Genomic DNA, 15,687 nt, shown 5'->3' with positions numbered 1-15,687 from the left:
CTTTAGTGGCTGTAATCTCTTTAACTACCACAACTTCCTTAGTCCCAGTTTTACTTGCAGTTTTTTTGCCAAACTGCAATTTTTTTTGAATCTTACTACTCCAGATTATCACAATAAACTTGACTAAAAACTGCTATCAATATCCATGCCACCATCTGAATATTTATGCTGCCTAGAAATTTCTTCTGTCAGATTTTTTGGTCTGTCACCTTTAAATTCAGCCTCACAGAAAGTCTTAGAACAATATGCAGACAACTTCTTGGCCAGAACAAAACATGAACGGCTTCTAGTCCTATTCCCAATAGAGTCCTTCTTTTCCTCTGAAACCTCATAAGCCCAGTCTTTATTGTCCACAGTCTTATTAGCATTCTTGTCTTCTGAGCTCCCATAAGAATCACCCATTAAGCTTTTCCAACTTTTCAAAATTCCTCCTACAAATTACAAAAAGCTCCCAAAGCTTCTGAATCACATCGTCAGTTTAGTCACCATGATGGCCACACTCTTGGTACCAATTTCTGTTTTACTCATATTTTTCACTGCTGCGAACAAAAGAACTAGCAAGAATAATTTTAGAGGAGGTTTATTTGGTGTTTATGTTTTCAGAAGTCTCAGTCCACAGCCAGCCCGCCCCAATGCTCTGGGTCCTAGGTGGGGTGGAACATCATGGCAGAAGAGTGTGGTAGAGGAAAGCAGCTCATAAAATGGCACCTGGAAGCAGAGAGAGAGACTTCTCCTCTCACCAGGGACAACATACGTACCTCAAATGCACACTTTCAGTGATCTACCTACTCTAGCCACACCTTACCTGCCTCCAGTTATCACTCAGTTAATCCTTATCAGGGGATTAATGCACTGGTTAGGTTAAGTCTCATAACCTATCATTTCACCTCTAAACTTTCTTACATTGTCTCACACATGAACCTTTGGGGAACACCTCATAGCTAAACCATAACACTTACCATGGGGCTCATATATAACATACTTACACCAGGCTATTCTAAGCTGAAAACAACTTTAATTATGTACAGAAACTCTACACTTTTACTCCTTCCTCACAATTTATCATCTTAGTATCAAAATTTGCATATCTTTGTGAGTGGTAGACCTTAACAATTTATTGAAGCTATAGTTGTTTATAATAGTTTCCTCTTTTAACTCTTATGCTTGAGATAAAAGTGGTTAATATACAACCCTTAGAGTATTAGACTATTCTGAATTTGATTATGTGTTACTTATGTGATAGAACATTATACCTTCATAAGTTTTATCTTATTAACTAGCAATATTTTGCATAAGCTTCAGAAATTCTGATTAGAAATGATTAAGGTAGGCCTAGTGGTGTTGAACTCCCTTACCTTTTGTTTGTCTGTTAAAGTCTTATTTCCACTTCATTTATGAAGAACAATTTTAATTAGTAAAGTATTTATGGTTGGCAGCTTTTTTTCCCCCTGCACTTTGGATATATCAGCCCACACTCTTGTAGCTGGCAAAATTTCTGATGATAAATCTGCTGACAGCCATGTTGTCATTCAGTTATATATGATATGTTACTTATCTCTTGCTGCTTTCAGAATTATTATTTTTTGCCTTTGATTTTTGATAGTTTCATTACAATCTGCCTTGATGAATGTCTCTTTGGGTTGCATTTTATTGAAGTATTTTGTGTTTCCTGTACCTGGAGGTTGATAATTATCCCTAAGATTTGGGAAATTTTCAGTCATTATTTTCTTAAATGTGTTTCCTATGCTCATTTCACTCTCTTGTTTTTCCTATTATGTGTGGGCTGGGGCTGTAGCTCAGTGGTAGAGCACTTTCCCAGCATGTGTGAGACCATGGGTTCAATTCCTGGTACTTAAAAACAAGACAAAAAAGTGCAAAAATGAGAACAAATCCTCCTAATATGTGAATGTTAGTTCTCCTGATGATGTCCCAATAATTCCTATAGGACTTTCTTTCTTCTCTAATTGAAAAATTTCTATCTTCATGATCACTGGTAAGCTGTTGAAGCTTCCTGTTGAATTCATTTTAATTATTATGCTTTTTCTCCAAAACTTATATAATTTAAAATTTCTGTTTCTTGACTGAACTTCTCATTTTGTTCTTGAAATTTTTCCCAAATTTTATTTAATTTTGTACTTGTATTTTTCTATAGTTCCCTGAACTTCTTTCAGAAAATTATTCTGAATCCTGTGCCAGTCATGTAATAGATCTCCATTTCTTTAGTTTCAATTACTGAGGTTTTATTAGTTTCTTTGGTTGAGCCATAACTTGTTTTTCAAAATCTTCCTAGGTAGTCCTTGATTTCTAATTTTTATTAACCAAATTTGTTTCTTGCATTAGCAGGAACTGTTGTCTATTTACATTTTGCATTTGAGATTAATTCATCAAAATGGTTCAGTAAACCAAAAGAGATTTTAAAAAATCTTTAAATAATATTTTATGAAATTCTTATTATGATTTTCTTACTAGACATCATTGTTTTATTTCTTAACATTCTATTCAAATCTTTGTGTGCAGATTTAGAAAGCTTGTAAATGGTTCTATAATTGAATCGGATATGTTTTAACTATGATCTTCCTCTTCACAGTATATATAAAGATGGATTAAATCTCTAATCCTACAGATTAGGAATGATGGAAACTTTCTCTGGATACCTGTGTAGCTGGAAGGAGTTACATCTTCATGGTAATTCTTGACTTTAGTTTCCTGATTTTGCTCAACTTGGCAGATGTGTGTTTTTGTGGCTCTGCCTATGTTCTTTGTTCAACATCAAGTCAAGAACTTTCATTTCAAGTAACATTTTCATTAGCGGACAACATTAGTTAGCTTTTTGTCTTTGTGAACAAAACACCTGACAAGAACAGCTAAGAGGAGGAAATATTTATTTTGACTCACAGTTTCAGAGGTCAGTACATGACCAGCTAATACCTTTTTTGGAGGTATCAAAGATTGAACTCAGGGGCACTCAACCACTGAGCCGCATCCCCAGTCCTATTTTGTATTTTATTCAGAGACAGGGTCTCACTGAGTTGCTTGCTTTTGCTGAGGCTGGCTTTGAACTTGCCATCCTCCTGCCTCAGCCTCCTGAGCCACTGGGATTACAGGCCCTTGCCATTGTGCCTGGCTAATTCTAACTCGTTTTGATGTATTTTTATTGCCTTTGAAACCTTCTCTTTGACCTGTAGATTATTTAGAAGTATGTTGTTTAGTTTTCTCGAATTTGAATATTTCCCTATTATCTCTTTATCATTTATTTCTAGTTTAATTCTACTGAGGTCAGAAAACATACTCTGTATAATTTAATTATTCTAAATGTTGAGGTTCTCTTTTGGTCCGGACACGTTCCATGTCCACTTGAACATGTGCATTCTGCTATTGTTGGTGGTGAATGTTCTATAAATGTTAATTAGATACTGTTGGTTGATGGTGGTGTTGATTTCTTTTACACCACAATTGATTTTCTATTTGTTCTATCAGTTATATGGAGTGAGGCTTTTGAGATCTCAAACAATAATTCTGGATTTGTCTTTCTCTTTTCAGTTCTCTGTTATTTGCTTTACATATATTGGGACTCTATTATTTAATCTATATACATTTAAAATAGCTTTATCTTTTTGGTAAATTGATACTTTTAAATCATATAATTTTCCTATTAATTTTCTTTGCTTTGAATTTTGTTTTACATGATATTAATTTAATCACTTATGCTTCCTTTTGATTAATGTTTGTATGATGTAGTGCTTCCTTTTCACCTGCCTATATAAAGTGAATTTCTTCCAAACAGCATATAGTTGGTTCATGTTTTCAAATTAATATAATTAATTATATTTAATGTAATTATTGAGACTTAAGTTTGCCATTTTATTTCTTTGTTTCTGGTTGTTTTCTGTTTCCTTTTTTTTTTTACCTTCATATATGGCATGTATGATTCATACTTGACCAGTTAATTAGAATTTCATTTTTATTACTTATATTAACATTACATCAAATTTGACTGGAGTCATCTTTTTGCCAGTTTGTGTGAATTGTAGAACAATTATTTCCTTTTTTATCCCTTTGTTTTTCCCCTCTTACATTGTCATTGCCTTACATATTTCCTCTGTATGTTTTTTCCCTAGTGGTCAAAGATTTCTTTCACATGTATTCAATTTGCCATAGATCACCTGGCAAAAATTCTCTTAGTTTTTTTTTTTTTTAATTGAACATGTTATTATTTTTTTCTTCCTGAAGGACATACTCACTTGCTATAATACAATTCTTAGTTTATAGTTCTTTTCTTTTATTATTTAAAAAAATATGATACTTCCTTTGGCTTGAATGGCTTCTGATGATAAATCTGCTAACATTGAAATTGTTTTTTCTCTTAAATTACTCTATTTTCAGGATTTTTTTGTTTTTCATCTTTAGAAATTTGATTATAATACGTGTTTGTATGTATTTCTTTGGATTTATCCTGTTTAGATTTTTGGTCAGCATTTTTAGATTTATTCTTCTTGCCAAATTTGAAAAGTTTTAAGGGGTTATTTTCTCAAGTATTTTTCTGCCCTATCATCTATTCTGCTCCTTCTAGGACTCCAATTACATACATGTTAAATCTTTCATTATAGAATCACAGTGCCCTCAGGCTTCTTTCTTTTCTTTTTTAGTCTATTTTCTCTTTGATTTTTTTCTGGGTTTGATTGGGTAGCTTGTATGATTCTATCTTGAAATTTGCTGATTCTTACTTGTGAACCCTTCCAGTTTGCTCTTGAGTGCATCCATTAATTTTTTAAAAATTTTTAATTATTATACTTTTTGCTTCTAAAATCTCCATTTGTTTCTTCTCTCCACTTTTATTTCTTTGCTGAGGCTTTCTGGGTTTTCATTTGTTTGAAATGCATCATAATGGATGGGTTGTTGAGGCTTTAAAAAATCTTTTCCAGGGCTGGGGATGTGGCTCAAGCGGTAGCGCGCTCAACTGGCATGCGTGTGGCCGGGGTTCGATCCTGAGCACCACATACAAAGATGTTGTGTCCGCCAAAAACTAAAAAATAAATGTTAAAATTCTCTCTCTCTCCGTCTCTCACTCTCTCTTTAAAAAAAAAAAAATCTTTTCCAGATAGTTTTAACATCTCTATCATCTTGGTATGGACATCTTCCAAGCATCTTTTATTCATTCAGTTTGAGATCTTCATCATTCGTGACTTTCAATTGAAACCTGGACATTTTGTGTATAAAGTGACTCTGGATCTTATATAAACCTTGAGTTCTTCTGACACTGTTCATCTGAAATCCAAGGGTGCTATTTCTGTGCCGAGATTCCTCACCCAGTGTCCACCAATAATCAAAGGAATTGGACTTCTCATTACTACTGAACAGGGTGGAAATTCTAAGTTTACAATAAGCTCTCACTAATACCTCCCTGGCTGAGAGATGGAGAAATGTTTGTTACTGCTTCTTACGTGGCCTCCATTGTTGGCGGGAGTTGGAGGGTGGTGAATGTCCTGACTCTCCACTAGGTTCCTCTGACATCTCTTCAGTGGGAAGGGGAGGTGCTCCTTGATGTTGCTAAGTGAAGGTGGTAGTTCACCTCCCGACCTGGACTCCACTGATGCTAAGGAGAGTTTTGGAAATCTTGATTCCCTACTTGGTTTTCTTTGTCATTGCCCAAGTGAAAGAGTTAGACTGGTGAGAGTGAAAGTCTAGGCTCCACACATGGCTTTTGCTGGTGTGGGTGGGTGTTAAGGCCACATTGTACTGATGGTATCTGACTGATGCAGAAAGTTATTGAAAATATTTTAATTTTGTTGGGCTTCTCCTTTACTTTTCCTTTGGCTAGAGAGAATAAAGTTCTCTTTGCATTTTCTTTTGTTTGTCTCTATACATGTTATCAGGTTGCTGGCTTTTCAGATCTAATTCTGGGTACATAAGGCAACAGAAAACACTTTAGTGAACTTACTATTATCTTGTTCCTTAGGTTACAATGTCCCTAGGTGATTTGACTTCTCTTTGTTTTTCAAAGTTGTCTTATTTTTTATTTACTGTCTACTGTTTTTAGCTGTTCTGGAAGGAATAGAGAAAATTATATTTACTCTATAGTGATGAGTACAGAAATCCCCTAAACAAGATATATTTTATTATTTACTTTTGATATTTCTTTAGACTTGGGAAAAAGAAGACAATGATTCATCCTCTAAAAGACACTTTACAAAATAGTTTCTATATTCTAGGTTACTATATATGAAAGACATCTGTTGAACATTGCGTAAAATATGTATGTGTAAAAGTTAGTATTCAAAAACTAATTCTTTTTTTTTTTAGTTTTATTGATCTTATTTTTTTAAATACACGACAGCGGATGCATTACAATTCTTATTACACATATAGAGTACAATCAATTTTTCATATCTTTGTATACAGAGTATGTTCACACCAATTCAACTCAAAAACTAGTTCTAGCAATCAAGAAGTCTTTGAAAAACAATGATACACAAAATATTTCTCTTGAACATTTTAATTTATGTGTATTTGAGTTCCTTTTTTTTTTGTGGTGCTGGGGATTGAACCCATGGCCTTGTGCATGTGAGGCAAGCACTCTACTAACTGAGCTGTGTTCCCAACCCATGAACTCCTTAATAATTATATTTATTTAAGAGATATCATTTAAATTGTCCTTAGTTTATTTTATTGATCAGAAGGGAACATAGATATTCTTTCATTAAAAATAATAAAATATTAAATATTAAGATATTCTTTTAATTACCAACTCTTTTTCACAAATCCAATCAATTTAGAATAGTTTTGAGTAAAATAGTCCCCCTCTGTCCAGTTCTGTTTCCAGATGTAACCATTGTTAATGCCAGATGTGCATAAATCTGGTTTTTAGTCAATGTTTACATTTTCAGTCATGCTCTACCTTTCATTTACTCCTACTTTTCCTCTCCAACTTCAACTTTTGTAAGGTTATCCTTATCTGTCCAACTCTTAAATGTAGAAATTCTTTTGGACCTTGTTTTGTGTTCTTTTCAGTCAATATATATATTTCCTTTATGACTCATTTATATCCTTAACTCAATTCCCATTTATACTCAGATGGCTCATAACTTTATTTTTTAGCTCAGATATGGTCTGAGTGTCAAGCTAGTAATTCCATCTCTATTTAACATCTCCTCTTGGACATGTCACAACTCAACATTCTAAAACCAGTTTCTTCCAGAATTTGTGTCTCAGCATATGGTACTACCTACTGTCTATTGATTTATATTCATTACAAGTTCAGGACTTGTTATTGATTCCTTTTCTTCTCCACTTTCCCATGTCTCATTATTCATCAAGTCCTATGGCCTTTCCTGTGTGAATCTACCTAATTCTTTCTATTTCTACTAACAAGCTTTCATTATCCCCTCCTACGACTAATGTAGTAGTTTCATAAATGCTCTCTTCACTTCTGTCTCATTGTTCTTGAGCCAGTTTTTTATTCTGTAACCAGAAAGTTCTTTTCAAAATAAAAATCTGGTCACACACATGCTTGATAAAATTTTCAGAATTTTAAAATAGCTCTTACTGTACATACCTAAATCCTTACCATGACCTAGCATAGTATCTCTTACTAAATGTATGGAAGAGTGAAAGTATTTACATAAAGTATTTGCTATTAAAATAGTATTGGTATAAACATGTATCTCCCTGTGTATTTTTACTCTTGCTACTAATTTTTTTTGGATATACTTGTACAAGTGGGGTTACTAGTGTGGTTTGACTATCATCTATTAAATATCAGGGTTAATGGAGAAGTGTTGTAGTGCCTTGTAGCTATTAAGAGAAAAAAGAGGATTCAGATCTAGGAAGATCAGTAATTATTTATTAAGGGAGTCATGTTATGACTTCTAGCTGATGAAAAAGAGTTATATTTCAGAGAATTGCCCAGTCACTTAAAGGATTTTACTTAGATTTTGTGTTCCAGAAAGTTGAGGTTAAGTATTTTGTAAGATGGAACAAAGTAGTAAATCAATTAAATTCTTATATTCATAGAAAATGTGACTTTTTTCCTGTAAACCACTCAGACATTTATTCTGTTTATAAGTTCTTATTATAATCTATGGCAGTAATGAAGAAAGGAATGATTGGAAATGGGATGGTCACATAAGATTTAATAAACAATGTATAAATTTTGGAATTTTCGTAGTAATTAAGGCTATCTAGATCATTTGGGATGCTATATAACAAAATACCACAAATAAAGGGCTTCAAAACAACAGAAATTTATTTCTCATAATTCTGGATGTGGAAAGTCTAAGATCAAGGCACCAACAGGTTCAGTGTCTGTTGAGGAATCACTGTTGGGTTCACAGATGGTACATACTTCCCGTGTTCTCATATGGTAGAAGGAGTGAGGAATCTTTCTGGGCCTCTTTATAAGGGCACTAACAATTCATGAGGACTCTGTCCTCATGACCTAATCTTCTCCTAAAGGCCCCAGATCCTAATATTTTCACCTTACAGGTTCTGATTTCAACATGGCTTTGGGAGGAATTCAAACCTTCAGACAACAGCATCTAGTGTAGTTGACATGGGACAGCATTGTGAAGCAGGCAAATGAGGTTGTCAGAGTCATGTTCTTCTGTCTCTATCTCCTATGGTTCATGGCCTTAGAAGGAAGATGGTGCATCTGTGTGTATGATATGGGTAGAGAATACATGAAGGTATGAATTGCCTTCACAGGGAGTATTAGGGGAATCAGGTTGCTACTCACTCTTCTACTGGTAGTTCCATGACTTTGGGTAAGCTTGTTAATTTCTGTGAGACTTCGTTACCTTATCAACCCCTATTTTACCTGCAAATTAGATTGGATGTGCTCATTTAAAAAATTGTTTTAAATGTATTTATTTATATTTATCCATTTATTATTTGAACTTTATTATGATTTTAGTCATAAATTTGTTTACCATGAAGACAAAATTATATAACATGGGAGCATAAATGGCTTTAAAAACCCTTTTCAGCAGGTTACTAGGCTGCAAAATAATTGACAGTTGGACTCTTAGGGCACTGAAAGGTACCATGAAGTTCTGAAAGAGTTAATATGTATTATTTGTTTAAACTCATGTACTCAAAAGAAGCTTAAAATCCTGTGATTTTCATAAGTAACTCCTTACAAATTCCAGTTGCTCTTTTAGTCCACTCTATTTGCAGCTTTGTGTTTATTTTCACCTTTCTATTAATCTTGCATCAGCCATTGGAGGTTGTTTAAGCAAAACACTGATTTAATTGCTCCATTTGTCATTTGTTCTTATTCTAGGCAATGGACCTCACCATGACCGTTGCTGTACTTACAATGAAAACAATTTGGTGGATGGCATTTATTGTCTCCCCATAGGACACTGGATTGAGGCCACTGGACACACCAATGAGATGAAGCACACCACAGACTTCTATTTTAATATTGCAGGCCACCAAGCTATGCATTATTCAAGGTAAAAATACTGCCATGTTTGTAAGCATGAAAGTAGGACAAGAGGTGGCACCAGGACTATGGGAACATTTGCTGTCCTGAAACCGCAGTGTCTTTGGAGGGGTCTATAGGCCTGCGGTGCCCTCAGGAGTTACAGTGAATCAGTGTGTGAGCTCTTTTTATTCTAGATGTAAACGAGTTTTTATACTATTATTTTACTAGATATATATGCTGGTATCATATTTGGACAGGACAGTAGTTAGCCAATTTCTGCCTTGAGATAGTGAGGAGAAAAAGGAAAAGGACACTAAAATAGCCCAGATCAGCACTTGTATCCTTTATGCCACTGACTAACAGTGAAATACAAATTGCTGTCTCATAAAAGTGTATTCAAGTGAGTGTTTGTGGTAAGCAAGACATAAAAACTAGATTGAATGTGATTATTTGCTTTATTATTTATTAATATTTATGAATTGTTCATTTAATTACTATAATGGCAATATATACCGTAGTAAAAATTCAAACACTAAAGAGGATGCTAAATGAAAAGTAAGGCTCATTGCACTTTCCTCTCTCCCTACTCATCAGAAGTGATTATTTTTAACCTCTTTATGATTGTTCTGGCGTCTTAAATAAGATGCATATACTTTATTTTGATATATTAATTTAAAATAGTGATTGATTTCCCTTTATTACATGTGAGAAGTTTCTGTCTTTTATGCTTTACCCTCCCTTCTCATTCTAATTTCTATTGACATAATAAAGTAATTCCATTGTTACATACCTTCATAAAATTTCTATTTTGTGACCCATCAATTTTTGACTGTGCCTTGTGATTTTCTACTTTTTAATTGCAGAGATTTTTCAATCCTAGATTGTTTTTATCTCTGCTTTCAGCTAACTCCTGCTTTCTTTACTTTTATGTTTTTAAAATTAATAGACTATACATTTAATTTAGCAAATAGAGATGTCTTTTATACTTTGATGATTTGAAACATAAAACAATATCCAAAATTTAAAACATTATGTAAGTTTATTTATAATAGAATATGCAATGTCTATACTATCAGCAAGGAAATGAATTCTCATTTTTAAAAAATGTTTTGCTTTGAATGAGAGATATAATCAATACAGAGCATAAGAGGTAGAGAGAGAAAATGCAACTTCATCACAGTGTTAAGGAGTTCCTATTCTTCTTGAACACAACTTTTCTACAAATTCATGTTTTTTGCTAACCTTGCATAGTATGAGGAAGAGAGGAGTTAAAGGTGACTGTGATTTTATGGGGTAAGGAACAGAATTAATGGTGTTGCTGCCTATTGAGATGTGGAAGACTTTATGGTAGAGATTTGGAATAGACACTGGTATGAAAATTCTATTTTAGTCATATATTTTAGTCTGTTAGATGACAGAAAGAAAATCAGTTTGATATCAGGAATTTGAGGGAGAAGTTGGAAATGGAGATAAAAAACACAAAGTTTTCACTATATAGATAATATTAAAAGTCTACATGAGATCAAAAGAGGGAAATATAGAAGAGTTAAAGAGAAGCAGTGAAAGTACTGAGCTCTGGGTCCACACAGTGTAGGAGTCAAGCAGAAGCAGAGGGTCCAAGAGAAGAATGAGGAGCACCTGTTAAGACACGCTGACATTAATGAGCATGTGTGTACAGGATGTTTTTCATTTTTCCTGAATGCATTTACTGAATCCTTTTATCTGGGAGAGTCATGTCTTAGACTCTAGAAACTTCTGCTATATGATTATTTTTTGTCCTTTCATTATCTTTGTTCTTTGTTATTACTGATGTTTCTTAGATTGGTATTGGACCTGTTGGATTTATTTTTTATTCTTCAACTTTTATATTGAAGAATATTATTTTATTACTTTACATTTTGGGGGCTTTCTTCATTTTTTCCCCAACTGGAAAATACAGAATATTTTTCTTCATTTTGGTAATTATTTCTTAATTTTCATGGACTCTTACTTAGTGTCATTCCATTTTGAAATGTTGGTATGTTCCTGTTTATGAATGGATATATTCATGCATCTTTCTTAGAATACTTACAAGAATTAGAGATCTCCTCTCTCTCTCTCTCTCTCTCTCTCTCTCTCTCTCTAATTTTGAGACAGGGTCTCACTAAGTTGCGTAGGGCCTTGCTAAGTGGCTGAGGCTGGGTTTGAACTTGCCATCCTCCTGCCTCAGCTTCCCAAGAGGCCCAGATGACAGGAATGTGCCACTGGCTAAAGATCTCTTCTCTCACTGGAGCAATCTTGTTTCCTCCTGAATCAGTTTTTCTTTATTTTGAGCTTTTTCTTTTGTGTTGTTAGTTTATAAATAGCTGGTAATTCTTAGTTGTTCATATTTATTGTATGAAAAGATAAGTGAATTATTACAGGTGGCTGCTGTGAGTTTCTCTACTATTGTTGGTTTCTCTGCCTCTGAGAGTAGTGCCTGCAAGCGGTGGTGTACGAGCAGATCTTGTCTTCCATAACACCCAGCTCCAGACAGTCTGCCTGGGCACTCCTCCTTCCACCCTGAATGAAAGGACAAAGAGGATCCATTGTAGAGTGTGCCCCTTTGAATAGATATTTCAACTTTTTATTAAAGGAGATTTATTTTCAGCTTCCATGGATAGTATGAAAGCTATGTGTGAGGTTAGAAAGAATCATAGTTCATACTAGTTCAACTATGAAAGAAAGTTTGTGTTCCTTTACTGTCTTTAAAGCAACTTGGTTTTACATCTAAGTCTCTATCCTACTGACTTCTCAGATAATTCAACCTGTTTTATATAATAACATGTAAAATGTATTCACAATTTGTAACAAATTATGTGTAATATATAATATGTATGCTGTCAATCCTCCATATATATAGTATCCACATCTATGGATTCAAACAACTGTGCATCAAAAATGTTTGGAAAAAGTTGGGTTAGTACTGAATATTTACAGGCTTTTTTTTTTTTGCCATTTTCTCCTCAATAATATAACACCTGTTTTAATAGAGTAAGTAATCTAGAGGATTGCAGAAGATGTTATGTGCAAATACTGTACATAAGAGACTTGAGCATCTGCACATTTTGATATCTAATGGAGGTCCTGGAATGGTTCATTCACAGACATGGAGGGATTGGTATATAAGTATTTATATCTGGAGTTTAATGTATATGTAATACATCTTATACACACATGCCTATGTACATATGAACGGACAAGATATCAAACTTAACAGTTTTAGATCTCACAAATATTCTTTGTTCCTCTATTTAGCTCTGTAGTGGAAACAACCAGGAACTTGGTAATTAAATAACGATTCTTTATAGTGGACCTGTGCCATGTGTTTACTTTAAGGAGTCCCATTACATTTCAGTGTGTTTCGCAGTTCAATCTTGAAATCACATATATAGAAATCAATTGGGTGGAATGATTGATTTTTAAGGATAGAATTTTGGGTCCCGCCAAGTCTTGGGAATCTTAATTTTCAACATATCGTAATTCTTATATACACAAATGCTTGAGGGCACTGTAATTAGTCCAACAAAGACAGAAGTTTAAAATGGAAAAGGAATATTTCTTTGTACCATCAGTCATTTAAAAAATATTTTGTTTTTAGTTGTAGTTAGACACAGTACCTTTATTTTATTTTTTATGTGGTGCTGAGGAATGAACCCAGCATCCTGCACATGCTAGGCAAGCACTCTACCGCTGAGCCACAACCCCAGCTCCCCCATCAGTCATTTTATTCTAGCTCCCCTTAAATATTCCCTCCACAGTTCACCCTCAGTTGAAACTGAACAAGATAAAACTGTTCATTCAGTTTAAAAGACAAGAACTGAGAAGACATTCGTGCATTTTACTATTAAATTGAAAACACCTAATTGCTAGCTCCCTGCCATTTTCATCTGTGTGAATTTTTCTTAGCTACTGATACACACATGTTTGAGCATATGTAATAATAGTTACTAAAGCTCACCTAAGAATTTATAAATGCAAACTAACACTTTTTTGTATACATTTAGGCAGGGAATTATGCCTAGAATTCTTTTATGGTTATATCTTTTATGATATAAATCATACCAGAATTGAATCATCCTTCAACATGCCAAGACTTTCAAGAATATAAATATCTAACACTTAAATTTTGTATAATAGAGTATATGATAAATTCATTCATTCAGTGGGAATTGTGTGCATGATTCTCTGTGGCCTGTGTTGAGTGCTGGACAAAGATAGAGAGACACTAATCCCTGCTCACAAGGGACCCATGCCCTCATGGAAGACAGGCATATACACTGTAATACAATGAAATAGTGGCTGTAATCGAATTTTATATGCAGTGTAATGAAAGACAGAAGTCATTAGTACAAGGAAATCTTTATGAGGAAGTCGAACTTGATTGCAAATGTGAATGATTTTTTTTTTTTTCGGGAGAACATTTGGGAATGAGAAATCAAGGTCAAACTATCAAGTGTGAATGTACAGAGGTGTGAAAGAGCATCATTAGGGTGATCAAGCAATTTTGTCAAATAAGATACTTTTGAGAGTAAACAGAGGTATTTTCAGTACTTGGCCTGGACAACAGGTGTACCATTGGAATATTCCAAGCACACCAGGGCTGCCAGAAAATGTGTCATTTACAAGAGAACATTTCACTACCCCTCAATGTTCAGATTCAGGGATTTTGACAATCAATGTACACTTCCATATTCAGGCTATGCATAGTACCAAACTAGACTTCTCTCATCAACAGAACTTTTGTCATGCTAAAAAATGAATTTGCATTAAAGACACAGATAACTAAGTTTAATGAGACATTAGTGGTAAAGGACTGCAATTTCTATTTCTTGAAAAGGTTTATTACCTATTGAACAACTTCAAGAGACATAAATTAGACTTAATGAACATTGCATTTTAGATTCTTCAAAAATGTTACAATTTAGAAAATGAATTGTAAAAGCTTGCTTATATTTCATAGCCCCTTTAGCTGATAATGAAAAGATGTACAGTGATTTTTGAAATTCCAAATCACCTTGAACTCTGCAGAACAGTAGTTTTGCACATTTTAAAATACTGTTTTATCTGGCACATCTTCTGAAGTGAATGAAATTAATTGCTTTGGAGACAGAATAAGGAACTTGGGTTCTAGCCCCAGTTCTCTTATTTCCTCCTGGGTAACCTTGGGACAAACCTGTTAATAGTGCTGGAAATTTAGTCCCTAATTTGCGAAGTGAGCTGGTTGAGCTAGATGACTACTGAAGGCAGTTCTGGAAACGATTAAAGGTTAATGCTAATTTCGAAAGCTTAGGCTTATGTGACATTTGCCAACATGTTATATTGACCTAAAAATGACTACACTCTGTGTCAGCTTCTCTGGTTTCAGATCCAGGGACCAAATGCTAGTGCTGCTTCTATGTGCTGATTTCCTTCAGTTTTATTGTCAGTCCAATTCTATGGGATATTATATTTAGAAATACATATATTTTTAAGTCAGTATACAATAATCTTTAATAAGATTGTATAAGCTTCTTATATAATGACTTTTTTAACATTCTATTTATGATTTTTACATTACATTTATAATCAAACTTTGACAAGAATTCCTTTTGGGGCTACATAGAAAATAGCCACAAAATTCGAAACAGAACCTATTTACTAATTTTATATAATATAATTTTATATTTTCCTAATTCTATAGTTCAAAATTAGGATATTATTGATCAAAGGAGAAAGAAAGTTTTTACATTTAAAAAAAATTTTAAACTTGTTCTAATTAGTTATACATGACAGTAGAATGCATTTTGACAGATTGTACACAAAAGGAGCACAACTTATTTCTCTGTGCAGTGTCACACCAGTAGTGTAGTCATACATATACAAGGGAGAAATGTAGTTTTGATTGATATTTGCATCTGACGGAATGATTTGAAATTCTTTTAAACCTTAAAAGATTGTAATTGTCCATGCTAGCAGGGGAGGTAAACGACAGGCTCCTCTTTCTTGTTGAGTTTCTCTGATGAGGCCACATTTATTTTTTATTGAATATTAACTAGTGTGTGAGAGTTTCTTTTCCCTATCTAAAGAATGCTGTCCATATTTTATAAGGTCAGTTTAGTTGGTAGATTTTCTTCTTATTCTTTAAAAATATATTTTACATAAAACTTTTAAATATTTTAAGTAAATATATTATGCATATAATTATTAGGGATGATTTATTTTCAACAATAAATCCAAGGAAAAATGTTAGTGATAGATATTAG

General features: G+C 33.6%; 1 protein-coding gene across 3 annotated transcripts in view; it reads left to right on the top strand.

Moving 5' to 3' along the window:
- Epm2a (EPM2A glucan phosphatase, laforin) overlaps window positions 1-15,687 on the top strand; it is a 75,128-nt gene that overhangs the window by 9,310 nt on the left and 50,131 nt on the right. For all 3 annotated transcript variants that reach the window (XM_015497879.2, XM_048799484.1, XM_048799493.1), the window contains exon 2: window positions 9,278-9,452. In XM_015497879.2, coding sequence (XP_015353365.2) covers window positions 9,391-9,452 — 62 coding nt within the window. In that variant the 5' untranslated portion in view covers window positions 9,278-9,390. The remainder of the gene's footprint in view (window positions 1-9,277; window positions 9,453-15,687) is intronic.

This window comes from Marmota marmota, unplaced genomic scaffold, assembly GCF_001458135.2.
Source record: "Marmota marmota marmota unplaced genomic scaffold, marMar, whole genome shotgun sequence".
Taxonomy (NCBI): domain Eukaryota; kingdom Metazoa; phylum Chordata; class Mammalia; order Rodentia; family Sciuridae; genus Marmota; species Marmota marmota.
This window is presented reverse-complemented; position numbering and strand designations above follow the sequence as displayed.